Source organism: Triturus cristatus, chromosome 6 (assembly GCF_964204655.1).
Source record: "Triturus cristatus chromosome 6, aTriCri1.1, whole genome shotgun sequence".
Classification (NCBI taxonomy): Eukaryota; Metazoa; Chordata; class Amphibia; order Caudata; family Salamandridae; genus Triturus; species Triturus cristatus.
In genome coordinates this window covers 1,834,875,688-1,834,892,645 of record NC_140589.1, presented here as the reverse complement: position 1 = coordinate 1,834,892,645, position 16,958 = coordinate 1,834,875,688, and the positions used below count along the sequence as shown (strand labels likewise).

The window sequence follows — 16,958 nt, the reverse complement described above, 5'->3', positions numbered from 1 at the left end:
AGGGGTTACTTCTAGCTGTTAGAGGGAGGTCAGTTGACACTAGGGCACACTATGTTGAAATGGAGAGTGCTCAGCCCATGAACTTAAACTTTCTCTCTGTACAGGGCATGCTCGCTTCATCAAGCCTATAGGAGAAGCATCTTGTGTGGTGATGGGGTACACTTCTAGAGATTGCTGGAATATCTAAGGTTGACACCCACTGACGCTTATTACAATGTTAGGGATTCTGGTCATGCCGCATTCCTGATCATTGTTTGTGCTGATGTTTAACTCGTTACTACCGTACCGCCATGTCATACATTATACTCCAGATCAAAGTATAATAAAGATGTGTAACTATATAATTGTTGGGTCATGTACTTCTTACAACTCAAGGGGCTGGGAGGGAACAGGTATATAATTTACCCTGGAAGAGTTTCTGGCGGGACGGGCACAGACTCGATACTGACCAGTTCACTGTGAATTAGCACAGCAAGACTCATATCTGTTTTGCCAGGTCTACTGACCTCCAGGCTATCCACAAAGGTTTTGGGGCCAGGGGAGATCTGACAGCAGACAGAAGCTCTGCTCTCGCCAATACAAACCACACTAGAACTCTGCACACAGGAGGCGATGAAATGTGTCCTCTTTTTATACCTCCCAGGACCATATGAAATTGCTGTTCTTTTAAATATAATTCTGGACCGCTCGTTACTCGTCCATCTGGTGACTCCACACTGGAAGTCCGTCCATCCACTGGCCAATAAATGACTGACCCCCCTTCCCGTTGCCTGAATCAGCTTTCATTCTCCATACCTTAATTGTTTCTTAAGACCAAACGCCTAACTACTGATCTTAAGATGTGACACAATGTCCATCTAGGAAGCCTTGAAAAAGCTGCAGGCTTACCAGCCAGTTAGGGGTGAAACAAGTCTTGGCAGTGGGAAATATCTTGTTTAAATAACAAAGTACAAACGAATACCCTTCAAAGATCAATGGATGAATTAAACCATTGGAACTCAGAGAATATAAAGTACCTATCAAGAATTGTTGTGTAATAAATGCCCTTGTGAATCTAAATGTTTATATGTGAAACTCTTCTTGTAACTTTGTTGATGGAGTAAACCTCTATGGACTGAATGTTTAAAAGAATTTGTGGGAGCATGCACACTCTCTCTAAACAAAAGGGTACCTGGTTGGTCAAACCGGTAACCCGTGACTTAGCACAGTGAGACTATCTGTCTTTCCAGCTCTGCAGACCTACAAGCAATCAAAAAGTGTTTGAAGGCCACGCTGATCAAACTGGGTTCAGGGCAAATTACTCTTTGGCTCATAACAGTTCTGAAGATGATCAAATGAGTATTATACAATTGCCAAAATATCCTGTTATTAGCATCAAGAGACATTCATTGGTCGTGTGAGCCATGCAAATTTTCAAATTTCTTCTGAATTGTAATAGTGTGCGGTGGTTCCGATTCATATTGATCACCATCTTTTTGTGTTTCCAGTTCTTTTGTATCTGTTTGCAATGCATGATTATGACAACAGCAAGAAGCTCGATGGCCTGGAGCTCCTGACGCTGATTAGTGACGTTGTGTCTCAAAATTCCAACTGGCGACCATCTTCCGAAGCAGTGAGTAACACCGCACTGGTTTTTAAAGTTATTATCCTAGGGGGCTCTGACATGAAGAGCCTGAGAATGTCAATCTAGACACAACCATCCATGCACCTGCAGGTTGTTTCTTGGTATTATTATTTTAAGCATACTACTGCTTTGTACACACTGTCTTCGATGTTCAATCTTCTTTCAATCTTTTCTGTCACCTAAACACCTCACAAACACTTGTGTTTGCCCTTATTTTCCCACTTGCATCTTCTAGTGGGTTCGTTAGCAGAGCTAGCCTGCTCTCGTCTAGCTTGCTCAGCATGGCTAACCTTTGCCCTTCCATCTTACTTCACCATTCCCTCTTCCTGTTTTGCTTCCGCCCTAGTTTCTTTCCGATCCACCATCTCACTTAAGAGGAGTTGAGCAGATATGATATTGGAAGCCGATGATGCTTAGAGGTGTGTGAGTATGTAAGTGGAATCGGAAACTTGAGCTGTCCCTTCTCAGGCCTCTTTGTTTCATGGTTCAGTGTGTGTCACCAGTCATGGGACAGTCATTTCATTTGTGGGGGCTGTGACAATGCCAAAGATTCATCGTTTCAAGTGATAAAGGAATATGCTACTTACCAGTATGCATCTGTTCTTGGCATGTAGAGCTGCAGATCTATACACTGTGCATAGATCGCCATCTGGTGTTGGGCCCGGATGTTTGCAGTTTGTTTTTCCTCTTGGAAAGTCTTTGGAAGTCACGAGGTTGGTGACTCCTCCTTTGGTTCGTATTGCGCATGGGCTTCGGCTCCCTCCTCAGATTGTTTTTCGCCAGCAGGGAAAGATGGAGCGTAGTAATAACAGTAAAGAAACCCATGTGTGTTCTATCTAAATAAGATAGACTGGAACGGATACAGGTAGCCGGGGAGACGGGTGGGTGTGTATAGATCTGCAGCTGTACATGCCAAGAACAGATGCATACTGGTAAGTAGCATATTCCGTTCGAGGCATATGAGCTGCAGATTATACACTGTGCATAGACTATATAGCAGTACCCAACGCTAGCGGCGACCACCGGCATCCGTTGCAGTTGTTTGGAACAGTGTTTTTAGTACAGACTGGCACACACTAGCTTGTTGCTTGGTTTGCACATCTACACAGTAATGTTTTGTGAAAGTGTGCGGTGTTGACCATGTCGCTGCTTTGCAGATGTCATCTAGTGGTATGTTACCTAGAAAAGCCATAGAAGCCCCTATCTTCCTTGTAGAGTGGGCTTTAGGGGGAACAGATAGCGTTCGTTTTGCTTTGTGGTAGCAAATCTGTATGCATTTTACAATCCACCTAGCTATCCCTGATTTAGAAATAGGGTTGCCTTTATGTGGTGGAGAGAAAGAGACAAATAGTTGTTTGGTTTTTCTGAAAGGTTGTGTCCTTTGGATGTAGTAAAGTAAGGCCCTCTTAACATCCAATGTGTGTAAAGCCCTTTCCGCAACTGTTTGAGGTTGTGAGAAAAAGACAAGACTGGTAATTCTACCGACTGGTTTAGATGGAAGAGAGAAATGACTTTGGGTAGAAATTTTGGGTTGGTGCGGAGTACAACCTTGTTCTGATGCATTTGAAGAAAAGGTTCCTGTATGGTGAGTGCTTGTATTTCACTAACCCTTCTAAGGGAAGTGATGGCCACTAGGAATGCTGTTTTCCATGTGAGAAATTGCAGCTCACATTTATGTAATGGTTCGAAAGGGGGTCCCATTAGCCTTGTGAGAACTATATTCAAGTTCCAGACAGGTGAGGGTGGTACTCTGGATGGAATTACTCTTTTGAGGCCTTCCATAAAAGCTTTGATGGCAGGCACCCTGAAAAGTGATAGGTGCTGCCTGTTCTGTAAGTAGGCAGCAATCGCTGCGAGGTGTAACCGAATGGATGTATATGCTAGGTCAGTGTTTCCCAAACTGTGGTCCGGGGACCCCCAGGGGTCCGTGACACATTCCCAGGGGGTCCGCAGGCAGCAGTTTAAAAAGCACTGCAAAGTTCCTTGTACAATTAGCAGTTTTTGAGCAACAATAAAAGGGTCAAGATAACGCCAGTGATTAATGTATCTGCTGGAGAGAGAGGAGAGTTTTGTCCAGTATCAGCGTTGACTTATCTAATGTAGCACAGAGGGTTAACATTCCTACTGCCAAGAAGGTGTACCATGTAATTTAAAAAAACAGTATTTTATGTGCATAGGTCAGTGGGTTACTGCTTTTGTCACAAAGATTCTTTTGTTACTGTGCAGTTCATAAGTGACAATCGTAATCTAGCACAGTGACCTATAAATTGGCATCAAAGAGCTGTTTGCAAACTACATAGTACAAGTTAGTAACTTATGTTTTTCCTAAGACTTTCATTATCCTGATGCTGCTAAAAAGGTTTATTTGGGTGGAAATACGTTTTTATTGTTAAAGTCAATGCTAACCACTGTTATGTTCTGAATCCTGAATTTGTGCTTCTCCAGACCAAGCACTCTTTAAAAATGCCTATCAGTATGAATGACATGTGAATCTTACACCTTGTAGTCCCCTTTGTCATATGTAACATTTTCTATACACTGATTTACATGTATGATTCATTGTCTTTATATGCGTGTAATGTAAAGTGCTCTGACATCCTACAATGGTATGAGAGAGGCTATGGAGAGATGAGAGGCACTGTTGGAGGGTGCTAGTAAGGGATCATTGAAGAACCCCAACAAAGACCGTCACATCCTGGTGCATAGTAAGGTCTTCATTTACTATTCTTTCAAAGCTGATGCAATTAAATATATAGTGATAAATGTGTTGTAGACTGCACTATTGCATCCTAAATGTTTTGGGGAGGAGAGCGTCCCAAAACCCCCTTTGTAGTGGTCAGGCTCACTCACTGCACTTGGTGTACACCGCATGGGGACTGATCTGAAAATATTTGCCAGGGCTGCTTCGGGTTTCCAGTCTGGCCCTGGCAGGAGCAAGAGCCCCGTAGAGCGAAATAAAACCAACCATTTAAAAGTTAGTCACGGAGATGCAGCATCAACCTTCCCATTACAGTTTTTAGTATTTTGCAAATTCAACATGCTCCGCCACTTCAGAAACGCAGGGCTGCACCATATTTACAAGAATATGGTGCAGTCCTGCGTTTTCCATTGCGCTACACTCGGCAGTGTAGCACCAAGGCAGGCACCCTTGCGCCATAGTGCAAGGGTGTCTGCGCGCAGGGGAAGATTTTTTATGTACAGGAAGGTCCCCCTTGAAATCTTGAAATGCAGTTTTGTCACTTCTATGTGTGCTGCTTAATGCAGCACACATGGAAGTTAAAAAAATGTCCTTTTTTTTTTTAAAGATTGTTTATGTGCAGGAAGGGTCACCTTCCTTAACATAAACAATCCAAGGCATTTTGCTTTTCCATGTGTGCTGCACAAGGCAGCACACACGGAAAAAGCAATTACAAGGAGAGAGAAACCATTTCTCCTCGTTTCGCCAAGTTAAGACCAGGTTTTCCCCGGTCTTAATTTTGGCTCTGCCTCCTATTTATGCTGCCCTTGTAAATAGGGGGCAGTGTCAAAATCAATGGGTGTTGCGGTGGAACACCCACTTTAAGCATTGCGTGAAAGGGGGTCTTATTTACAAGGCAGTGTTAAGCCACGTTATGTGGCTTAACGCTGCCTTGTAAATAAGGCATTGTAAATAAGGCAAAGCCCCTATCGCCACGGGAACGTCGCAAAAAGTGGTGTTCCCATGGCGATAGGGGCTTGTAAATATGCCCCTAAAATCCTTAGTAATTCGAGTATTTGTTTTGTGTGCACATGTGTGTTTATTTTTTTCAAATTACTGTTTTAATGTTTGAAATTGAAATCCTACAAATTGCTTGGGGGTCCCCGGCTTCCAGTGGTGACTCAATGGGGGTCCTCCGGAGTCAAAACTTTGGGAACCACTGTGCTAGGTTACACCTTTGTAGATGGAGCAAGTAACATATGATGTGCTGTATGGACGCATTTAGAGGATTAATTGTGTTGTTGTGGCAGTAAACAACAAATCTTTTCCACTTTGCAGCATAGCATGCCCTAGTAGTAGGGCGTCTAGCTTCCCTGATAATATTCATGCAATCAGGGGGAAGGTTAAGGTATCCGAATTCTAGGACCTCAGGAGCCAGATCGCAAGGTTGAGCTGAGCTGGGTCCGGGTGCCTGATCTCTCCATGGTTCTGGGTTAGGAGGCATGGTGAGAGGTGTAGCTTTTGGTGTGGTACTACCGAGATTTCCAGCAGTGTGGTGTACCACGGTTGTCTGGCCCATGTTGGAGCTACTAGGATCAGTGTTAGGGAATGCTGTTGTAGCTTTCGCACCACTAATGGAATTAGTGGGAGAGGTGGAAAAGCGTATGCAAATTTGTTTGACCAGTTCATCCATATCGCATTGCCTTTGGACAATGGGTGTGGATATCTGGCGGCGAAGCTTGGGCATTTTTTGTTTTCGTGGGTGGCGAACAGGTCTATGTGTGGATGCCCCCACATCTGAAAGAACGGGTGAAGAACTTGTGGGTGAAGTTCCCATTCGTGAATCTGTTGCGTTTGTCTGCTGAGCAGATCTGCCACAGTGTTTTGGACTCTGTGCTAGCTGAGAGAGCTGTGGAGAGTGTGTGCCCCCCTGCTTTTGAATGTAGTACATGGCAGTCATGTTGTCTGTGCGAATGAGGACTGCCTTGCCTGAAATCTGCATCTGGAAGGATTTTAGGGCTAGGAAGATTGCCAGTAACTCCAGATGGTTGATGTGGAGTAACTTCTGTTGCGGCGTCCATGTGCCCTGTGCTGTGAGCTGTAACAGATGAGCTCCCCAGCCAGAGAGCGATGCGTATGTTGTCAGGATTATTTGTGGAACCGGGTCCAGGAACGGTCAACCTCTGGAAAGGTTTGTGGTGTTCCACCACTGCAGAGAGCGATGGGTGCGACCGTCTACCAACATCAGTTGCCCCTGGGCCTGGTTCCACTGGCGCGCTAAGCACTCTTGGAGTGGACGCATCTGGAGTCTTGCATGGGGCACTATGAAGATGCAAGAGGCCATCATCCCTATCAGTTGCATAAACACTCTTGCTGGGAGAGAGTGTTGAAATGTGAATTTCTGACACAGAGCCTGTATGTTTGCAATCCTGGCAGGATTGGGATAGGCTATGGCTTTTGAGGTGTCTATGGTAGCACCGAGGTATTGTTTTGTGTGTGATGGTACCAGGTGGGACTTTTGATGGTTCACTGTGAAACCTAGCTGGTGAAGCAGTTGGATTGTAGCGGCGGTGTGTTGCACACATTGTTCGTAGGACGTGGCTTTTATTAGCCAGTCGTCCAAATACGGGAAGACGAGAATGTGCTGTCTTCTGAGGTGTGCCGCCACTACTGCTAGGCACTTGGTGAATACCCTTGGTGCTGTTGTTACCCCGAACGGGAGCACCTTGAACTGGTAGTGTTGCCCGTCCACCACAAATCTGAGGTACTTTCTGTGAGCCTGGTGTACTGGGATGTGAAAGTATGCGTCTTTCAAGTCCAGAGTGGTGAGAAAGTCGTTCTGGGAGAGAAGTGGAAGGACCTGTTGAAGGGTTACCATGTGAAAATGGTCTGAATGTATGTAAGTATTTAGAGGTCTGAGATCTAGGATAGGTCGTAGAGTCTCGTCTCTCTTTGGAATCAGAAAGTACAGGGAGTAGACCCCTAAATTTTGTTGATTTATGGGGACCTGTTCTATGGCTTGTTTTTGCAGGAGGGAGATTCCCTCCTGTTTTAATAACGTAACATGTTCTTGAGACATAGGGCGGTGCCTGGGTGGAATGTTTGGGGGGGATATATGTTAATTTTAGGCAATACCCTGAATGAATAATTTGGGTTACCCATCTGTCTGAGGTGATTGTCTCCCAGACGTGAAGGAAATGTTGTATTCTGTCCCCGACCGGAGTGGAATGGTCTGGGGGGAGCGTGGGAAAGTCATTGGGTAGGCGGTGTGGCAGAGCAGGCGGTATTTGTCTTGCCTCTGCCCTTATTATTATTGCCTCTGTATCCGCCTCTTTGATAACCCTTTGTGAAGGTAGATTGAGGAGGGGATTTGTATGATGTGGATGCACTATCCGAGGAGTAGCCCCTACCCGTGCCCCGAAAGGAAGAGCGGCGAAAAGAGCGCCTAGGAGTGTGTGACTGTAGGGCTCCCATGGATTTCGCCGTGTCAGTATCTTTTTTCATCTTTTCGAGGGCTTCATCAACTTTTGGGCCAAATAGATGATCTTGGACGAATGGGTGGTTCAATATAGAGGCTTGTACCTCAGGTTTAAAACCTGAAACTCTGAGCCAGGCATGGCGACGGAGAAGGACACTGGTGTTTATGGCCCTGGAGGCTGTATCTGCTGCATCTAGGGCACAGCGTATAGAGGTATTAGTTATTGTTTTTCCCTCTTGGATCAATTCATTAGCCCTATTCCTGTATTTTTCAGGGAGATGGTGCATGATGGTCTCTAACTCATCATAATGTGCCCTGTCGTATCTGGCCAATAGCGCTTGCGTGTTGGCGATACGCCATATATTGGCAGCTTGTGACGCAGTGCGCTTCCCTGACGCGTCTAGGAGCTTGGACTCTTTGTCAGGTGGTGGTGCTTCGCCTGACGCCTGAGAATTTGAGCGCTTCCTAGCTGTAGATACTACTAGGGAATCCAATGGTGCAGGGCCTTTAATGTATGAAGGGTCTGTGGGGGTGGCTTTGTATTTTCTCTCTATACGGGGGTTTAGGACCCTGGCCCTGACTGGGTCTTTAAAAACCTCCGGTGCATGTTTGATTACTCCCTTTAACATAGGTAGAATGGCAGTAGACCTATGTACATTATCGAAGGTGTCTAGGAGAAAATCTTCCTCCACTGGGTCAGTATGTAACTCCACCCCGTGGTAGTGTGCCGCCCTTTGTAGTAGGTGGTGAAAGCCTAACGAATCTTCAGGTGGGGATGGCCTAGATGGGTAAAGGTCATCATGTGGGACATCTGGGATGTCCGGATTGTTATAGTCGTCCCATGGGTCTGGAGATCCAGTAGGGGTGGGGTCTTGTGGCACATCTGCTGGATCATAATAAGGGTCTCCTAAATCATCTGGGACAGGAGACAAGGTTGGGGAACGATGAGGCATGGGTGGAGAGGGTGGAGGTGGGGAGGGTGGAGGAAGTGGAGGAGGTGGGGGAAGGCACTCTGAAAGGGGAGGTAGCAGTGTCTTTCCTCTTTGGAGGTGGAGGTGCAGCTGGTTTGTCCAAGTGTCTCTTTTTTGAAGACAATGTCAAATGTCCAGTTTTTGGGTCCTTGGTGAGTGTCTTTTGCAGAGGATCCGGTGTAAAAAGTTCTTGCGACACTGGTTGTTCGGTCGGCGCTGAAGTTTTCGGGGCCGACGGGTTTTTAGGTTTGTCTAAGCCGTGCTTCTTTGGGGCCTCTGATTTTTTGGTCGGTGCCGAAGAAGGCTTCGGCACGAGAGTGTCGGTGCCGAGGGCCTTGTGATGTTTGGTCGGCACCGGAAGGGCAGATTTTGACACCGAAGGCTTTGGTGCTGGGTTCGGTGTGGAGGTGGAGGCCGATCTTTTCTCCGGTGCCGAAGGGTGTTTTTCGGTACCGCTGGTCGGCTGGCTCGAGCCCGAGCTGCCGGAAGGCTTAATAGGCTTCTTTACCGGGCCCAAAGGTGGGGTGTGAGAAGCAGTATCCTTGGTCTTACCTAGGCCCGAGGGCGAAGGTGTGACCGAAGCCTTTTTGGGTATCGGCGTGGGTGTGGGAGGGGGTATTGTACTCACGACCCTCTGCGCCGGGGTGATGTCCTCCACATCTGAGTCGTCGGCCTCGGAAGCACTGACGAGGTCGTCGTCCTCTTCTTCAATGTTCTGCTGTCCCGGAGCTTCGACATCGTCCCCGAAGATGTCGACTGGAGCGGAGGTCGAGGAGTGCGCCATGTTGCGTCTAGCCCGTCGATCTCGAATACTCTTTTTAGAGCGAAAAGACTTGCAGGCGGGACAGTCTCGGGCCTCGTGTTCAGGGGAGAGGCAGAGGTTGCACACCTCATGAAGATCGGTGTGGGGAAACTTGGACCCACATAGAGGGCACTTCTTGAAGGGAGTTCTTTCCATCAGCCGAGACCGGAGCCGGAATAGGCCTGAAGGCCGCCGTCGGCGACCGGAATCGAAGAAGTGCCGAAGAGAAGGTGATTAAGATGATTTATTATCTGAAGGATCTCGATGAGCGAGGATTTTGCCACGATCGTTGAACCGGAGCGCGAAGTATTACATCCGAGCCCGATGGCGGAAAAAAACAATCTGGGGATGGAGCCGAAGCCCATGCACAATACGAACCAAAGGAGGAGTCACCAACCTCGTGACTTCCAAAGACTTTCAAAGAGGAAAAACAAACTGCAAACATCCGGTCCCAACACCAGATGGCGATCTATGCACAGTGTATAATCTGCAGCTCATATGCCTCGAACATGATCTTTTTTTCACATCAGAAGAGACTTGCAGTTTATTAAAGTCATATAAACTTGCATATTGGTTACTATGATGAAATACCTTGGTTTCAAAACACAGAAAGCAGTTGGCCACCACTGTGGTAAAATAAACATTTGCATTCTAGAACAGAGGATGTTGAAGGGGTTAGGACTCAAAATCAAATGGATCACTTGACCTGAGTAACCAGGGTTTGCAAAGCTCGTGTAATATACCGATAACAAAACCTCATTCACGTACACAAGTCGGAAAGGCGGTATATCTTGATTCTTCGCCCTGCTTTAAAAACGCGACAGCATCATCATTGGGTTTGTTTTGTATGCTTCCTCCATCCGGAGGTGAACCACTGGTTATTGCAGTAGTCATCAGAGAAAGGTGGGGGTGTTCTGGTGAAGTGAATATCAAAAAATGTGGTGTTAAAATCTTGTATACCTAGATTTGTACATTTAATTAGTCTAGGTTCGAGATGTTTAAAAGCTGTATCGTCCGTACTTCATCAGGCGGCCAACCTGTCAGAGGAAGAGCCAGCACAAGTCGTGCTACACCGCGCAGCAGCAGGTAAAAGCTCCCTGGCCGCCTGATGAAGTCCGCACACTAGGACTCAAGGTCCTGAAGAAAGCCCCCTTGACCCACATGGGCAACCACAAGGTCTGAAACATGTCGACCTTTTTATGGACATCCTTAGTGCGGTAGACCAATAACAAGTCTCCCTACACACGATACAGCTTTTAAACTTCTCAAACCTAGACTAATTAAATGTACAAATCTAGGTATACAAGATTTTAATACCACATTTTTTGATATTCACTTCACCAGAGCACCCCCACCTTTCTCTGATCACTACTGCAATAACCGGTGGTTCACCTCCGGATGGAGGAAGCATACAAAACAAACCCAATGATGATGCTGTCACGTTTTTAAAGCAGGGCGGAGAATCAAGATATACAGCCTTTCCGACTTGTGTATGTGAATGAGGGTTTTTTTATCGGTATATTACACAAACTTTGCAAACCCTGGTTACTCAGGTCAAGCGATCCATTCTCATTTGATTTTGATTACTAAAGTAAGGAAGCTGAATGGATCACAGTTCCTTCTTTCTCCCTCCATTTGATTTGATGAAGGGATGAGGACTACACAAACAGGAATTGTTTTATCTGACGACTGAATCCTGGTTGGGTGGATGTGCTATGTGTGTGAGAACCACTCTGTGGTGGGAGTGTGGGATGGAGATCCGTTGATCTGGAGTGCATCGTATTTCAAGACATCCTTCGGATGCAGAGTATGGGCAGTCACAAAGGTCTGGTGCATGCAGCTGGGCGTCAATATTGCTTGTCGCCCTGCGTTAGGAGTGCACTTAGACTGCTATTTGATTTGGTTTGAGTTTTGTAGAGCGCGGCGTATGCCTATGGGCGTGTTGACTCTGCCTTAAGTTTGAAGGAGGAAAACTGCCAGAAAATGATTCTATAGGGGAAAAGTAAACAACCAGGTTTTGAGTGGTTTTCTATAGGCTAGGAAGTTGGATTGGCTCCTCAGTTGCCATGGCATTTGATTCCAGAGACTAGAGGTAGCACAGGAGAAGCTTCTACCTCCCCGAGAAGCTTTGTGAATAAAAGGGGCAGACAGTTTCCTGGATGTGCCTGAAAGAAGCAATCTGTCAGGGATGTACCAGGAAATTGTGTTTTTAAGGAAATCAGGACCCGAGTGGTTAAGCAATTTGTGTGCTAAACAGAGCGCTGTGAAGGCGACTCTCCTTTTAATGGGTAGCCAATGAAGCTCTTTCATGGCCTCGGTGACAGGCTCGAATTTCCTAATGTTTGTAAGAACCCGAAATGCAGCATTTTGCAGTCACTGAAGTATACACACGATGCGCTGCTGAGCTCCAACATATAGGGGATTGCAATAATCCAACGTTGATAATGCAAGGGAGTTGACTACTGTTTCCTGCAGGTCAAACAGCAGAAGGGGAAGAATGTTCCTCGAAGTTTTTAAAAGGCGGAAATACGAGGAAGTGAATTGGCTAGCTTGATCTCAAAAAGAGGGATTGGAGTCAAAAATGAGTCCCAAGTTCCTTGCTTTAGGTACTGGGATAGGAAGAGAGCCAAGGGATTGTGGCCACCAGGTGTTGTTCCAAGAGTAGGTATCCCGTCTATTGAAAGCAGTCGCGCACATAGGGGGTACCGCTCTGCAGCAGGGGCACTGTTTTCAGCCTGTAGAAGCACTGTCCAGCTGAGGTGTGAACTGTTAACAGCTCACAATCTGGGGTAGTTTGTAATTGGCTGCATTTCTTTCTTAAAGGTTGAATGGTATGACTTCTTTTGTTGCTTGTTACTTGTTTTTATCCTTCATATCTTGCGAGAATTATGCTTCTGTCACCCACTTCCATTTCTCAGTTTGCAAAATGTCCCCTGCTCACCTTTCTTCAATTGTCTGGCATTCCATCTCTAAAGTGGAAGGGATGGACAAGGGCATTTATCAATTATCTGGGTGCCATAAATTGGAGGAGATTTGTTCTTGAGAGGGAAAAGACATCTTCATCACAATTACTGGGGGTGATAGGAATAAAAGGGTTGATCATGTACTGCTTCTAGCCAGAATGAATAACAAGAGGCTAAAAAGCGTTCAGAAATCAACCTTCTGGTTGTACCTTTTATTACTAAGAGCAGCTTAGAGAAAGGGTTGGTTGGAGAGGTAATGCAGAGAAATTGTAAATTAAAGGTTCTAATGTTGTCATATTTTTACGTTTTTTGCTCTTGGTTGGTTTGGTACTAACATTTATTCATATTGTGTGCACTAGGATAGGCTTTTGATTTGAATAAAATCATAAAGTGCACTCCTAGATTGAAATTCTTGAGTGTGGCTTTTGATGGTGAAAAGAGGTTTGAGTCCACAAATACTCCTGCGAGTCTCACGGGACTGATTGTTGCCTAAGATACACCTTACTCACGTAATGCTCAGTGCGTTGCATGGTTTACTGTCCACTGTGCTCACTGTCCAAGGACGGCATGTCCTGTGCGGCGAGAGAGAGCGAGAGAGAGAGAAGCTATGATAAGCGTACAACCATTGAAATTCTACAGGTCCAAGTAGGAGATTTGGGGAAACTGTTGAAGTTTGGCAGAATAAGATGAGGGTTGTCTAAGCCTTTGCATACTCAGCATGTGGTGGAGGTTTCCAGGCAGATAATGAACGTGGCTGATGACCGGGTTTAGTTACATGCTGGTGGTTAAGGAAAAGACCAGTTAGTATTCGATGAATTGGAGGGTGAACAAGGTGTAAACAAATTTAAAGGGAGTATGATGGCAAACCCAGGTCTAGAGTGATGAGCCAATCTTGCCAATCAGTTTGGATTCAGTGGAATGTCAATGTCAATGTAGATGATCCTGCTGGAGTCGGCCCTGGGGTTGTTTACTGGTGTGAAGTGCAGCCCGCTGGACGAAGGGCTGTCGAACAGTTGGAACATTTGAGGATTTTTGCACTTGTTTCAATGCCCTCTCTGTAGATTGCTTTGCTCTTCTGTGTTTTATTTTAAAGGCTATGAAATGTGTGGCAGCCTGGCATGATTTGTTTCCATTCTAAGTTCAGTGATACACCCTGAGGGCTCTTACTTGGAATGCTCTATAAGATTTTAACTGTTTTATTTGATCCCATGACTTATGCTCGACACACGTTGAAGTCTTCTGTGAAAGAATTGGTTACGCTTTATATTAGACATACAGTAATTTTATTAATTTCTGCTAAACTCGTTTTAAAATGTCTTATAGTAAGACAAGCTGTTGGGCTTTATTCAGTGAATTAAAGATGCATTACAAAGAGTACTTTTAACCTCACCTGTTGTTCTGATGTTCATCCTGCACAGGTGAGCCTCGTGGTGGATGAAGTGTTGGAGAAGCAGGACCTCAACCATGATGGACTTTTAGACCCATCGGAGCTCTTAACGCCTCCCAGTGATGTTGCCGCTCCAGAGTCAGAGCAGAAGATGCAACCAGATGGAGTACCAGCCATTGTCCTTCAGCCACCCCACGTCGCCCACCCAAATGAAAGCAACAATCCTTCCTCCCAGCAATTGGATCAAGGTGTTCCTGCCAGCAAAGGAGGCACAGAACAAGGCCATCAGGGGTCAACTGTACAGGTGAATGCGGGAGGACAGAGCATCGATTCTCAGAACCCTCCACACGCAGAACACGAAGAGCCTGCGAAGTCTGAGGACAACACACAACCCGAAGATCACGAGAACATTGAATATGAGCAAGTAGAACTAGAAGTTCAATTAGACGAGAGTGATGAACCCAACCATGCAGCTTTCGTGTCCGACCATGAGATGTAGCTTCGGCGTGGACTTTATCTGTGCACAGCTTGGTGCACGGCTCAGGATCCTCCTTCTTGAGGGGGAAACTGCACTAAAGCCGGGTGCTCCACTGACCACCTGGACACTTGAGGGCTGGACATGTGGCGCATCGCTTCCTCCCAGTGAAGCCGAACTATCAGCGCGTTGCCGCTGAACCCGAAGGAGCTTGAAAATCAATGAACTTTCGTTTTGAATTTGACTATTAAAACTCTTTAAATCAGTGACCCAAAGAGCGGCTCACAGCAGGTTTCTGCACGCGCATTAATCCCGGACCTTCTTGCTGTGCTGCAAACATTCTGAGCTTCAGGTTGTGTGTTTGTGTCAATTTATGGCACATTTGCAGGCATGCTGACATAAGACGATGCCAGCAAAAAAAAGACATATATTTAGAGTTTCGAAAATTTAATAACGGAACAAGACATTTAGACTGAAATCACAATCATGCCAGTCACAATGAAAATGTTAAGCTCAGCCATTGCTACGTTAATTTGATCATATTTAGGCCCACCATCAAAGAGTGCCTAGAAGCTAAACATAGCTGTAGTGCCTGGACACGAAAAACTCAGGCAACGGCCCTAGCTTATCTCCACCAGGCAGTACCACTGGTCACCAAGAATGGAGGCTGTTGAGGACTGGAAAGTCAACTTACTTTACAATTTACTATCACCGCCTGCATCCTCTCCGTGGCCTTCTGTATTCCACCTTTCCACACGCGCGTGAACTCCAGAGACAAGAGGGGTACCTTTAGAAAGACCTATTTAAAATGTTCATTCATCTTTTTAGGCACCAGCCTTGCAGTGTCTCTCAGCCAGAAGTTTGTTTTTTCCTCACCTCGGACAGTCTATCAACCACTATAACACACAGCTTCCAAAACAGAATCCTCCACTCTCAATTCCCTCACATCCCCCGTGCCAAAATAGAGGTTTCTTTTTCTGAAAAGGTGCAATATTTACTTTTCTATGTAAAGAGGAATTCATGAAATAAAAAAAATAAAAATAAAACCAATCCCTCTTACCAGTTGGCTGATCATCTTTGTGGTTTACACCAGCCCTTTTAGTAGTGCAAAGGACCTGACATTTGTTATTATAGGTTCGAGGCATATGAGCTGCAGATTGTACACTTAGCATAGATCGCCATCTGGTGTTGGGCCCGGATGTTTGCAGTTTGTTTTTGTTCTTGGACAGTCTTGGAAGTCACGAGTTTGGTGACTCCTCCTTCGGTCCGTACTGCGCATGGGCTTCGGCTCCATCCTCAGATTGTTTTTTTCCGCCATCGGGCTCGGATGTGATACTTCGTGCTCCGGCTTCGAACTTCTACGGTTCCAGCCTCGACGGAAAATCCTCGTTTCTTCGAGTTTCTTCATCTTCATCTCTCGAAGCGGCACTTTTCTCCATCCCGTACATCGGCACCGGCCTTCGGGCCCTCCTCGACTCCGGTACCGGCCGATGGAAAGGACTCCGTTCAAAAAGTGCCCAAAATGTGGGTCTAAATTTCCCCACACCGACCTCCATCAGGTGTGTAATCTTTGCCTCTCTCCAGAACACGAGGCCAGAGACTGCCCCGCCTGTAAGTCTTTTCGATCGAAGAAAACCATCCGGGATCGAAAAGCTCGACGCACCATGGCGCACTCATCGTCTGCAGCTCCACCGGACATCTTCGGAGACGGCGCCGAAGCTTCGGGGCAAACACACACCGAGCAGGAAGAAGACGTCGTCAGCGCTTCCGAGGCCGACGACTCCGACGTGGAGGACATCACACCGGCGCAGCGGGCCGTGAGTACTGTGCCCCCTCCCACCCCCGCGCCCAAAACCAAAGAGACTCAGGTTACTCCCTCGCCTGCCGGCCTGGGCAAAACCAAGACCAAAGCTTCGATCACCCCACCTTCGGGCCCGGTGTCGAAGCCTCCAAAGTCTCACGGCAGCTCGGGATCGAGCCAGCCGACGCCCGGTGCCGAAAAACAGCATCCGGCACCGAAGAAAGCAACATCCAGCTCGACTCCGAAGCCACCGGTGCCGAAGCCTGGACTCTCGGTGCCGACGAAACACAAACACAAATCTGTCGGCACCGACGCTCCGGCGTCGAAAACTCCTTCGACGCAGAAAAAACCGGAGACCCCAAAAAAGCATGGCGCACACAAACCATCGAAGTCCTCGGTTCCGAAATCACCGGTGCCGACGGACGATTCGGCGCCATTGGCTCTGTTTACACCAGACCCTTTACAAAAGACTCTGTCCAAAGATCCAAAGACTGGGCTATTGACTTTAATTATCAAGAAAAGACGCCTTGATACTCCGGCTCCTCCTCCACCACCCAAACGGAAGGACTCTGCTACTTCTCCCCTCAGAGTGCCCTCCCCTACCTCCTCCACCTCCTCCACCCCCTCCCCCTCCCAGGTCTCCGCCACCTTTACCTCACTACTCTCCGGCCCCGTCCCCAGATCCGGATGACGGGGACCCGGACAATTATCCGGCGGACGCCCCAATGGATCCCACTCCACCAGGGACCCCAGACCCGTGGGAGGATTACAATAACCCTG

The 16,958-nt window shown here is 46.7% G+C and overlaps 1 protein-coding gene across 1 annotated transcript in view; it reads left to right on the top strand.

Moving 5' to 3' along the window:
• The window catches only part of CGREF1 (cell growth regulator with EF-hand domain 1), a 118,772-nt gene extending 103,336 nt beyond the window's left edge, over positions 1 to 15,436 (top strand). Inside the window, exons 5-6 of the mRNA XM_085613257.1 lie at positions 1,488 to 1,612; positions 13,934 to 15,436. Coding sequence (XP_085469383.1) covers positions 1,488 to 1,612; positions 13,934 to 14,401 — 593 coding nt within the window. The 3' untranslated portion in view covers positions 14,402 to 15,436. The remainder of the gene's footprint in view (positions 1 to 1,487; positions 1,613 to 13,933) is intronic.
• Positions 15,437 to 16,958: the final 1,522 nt, after the last annotated feature.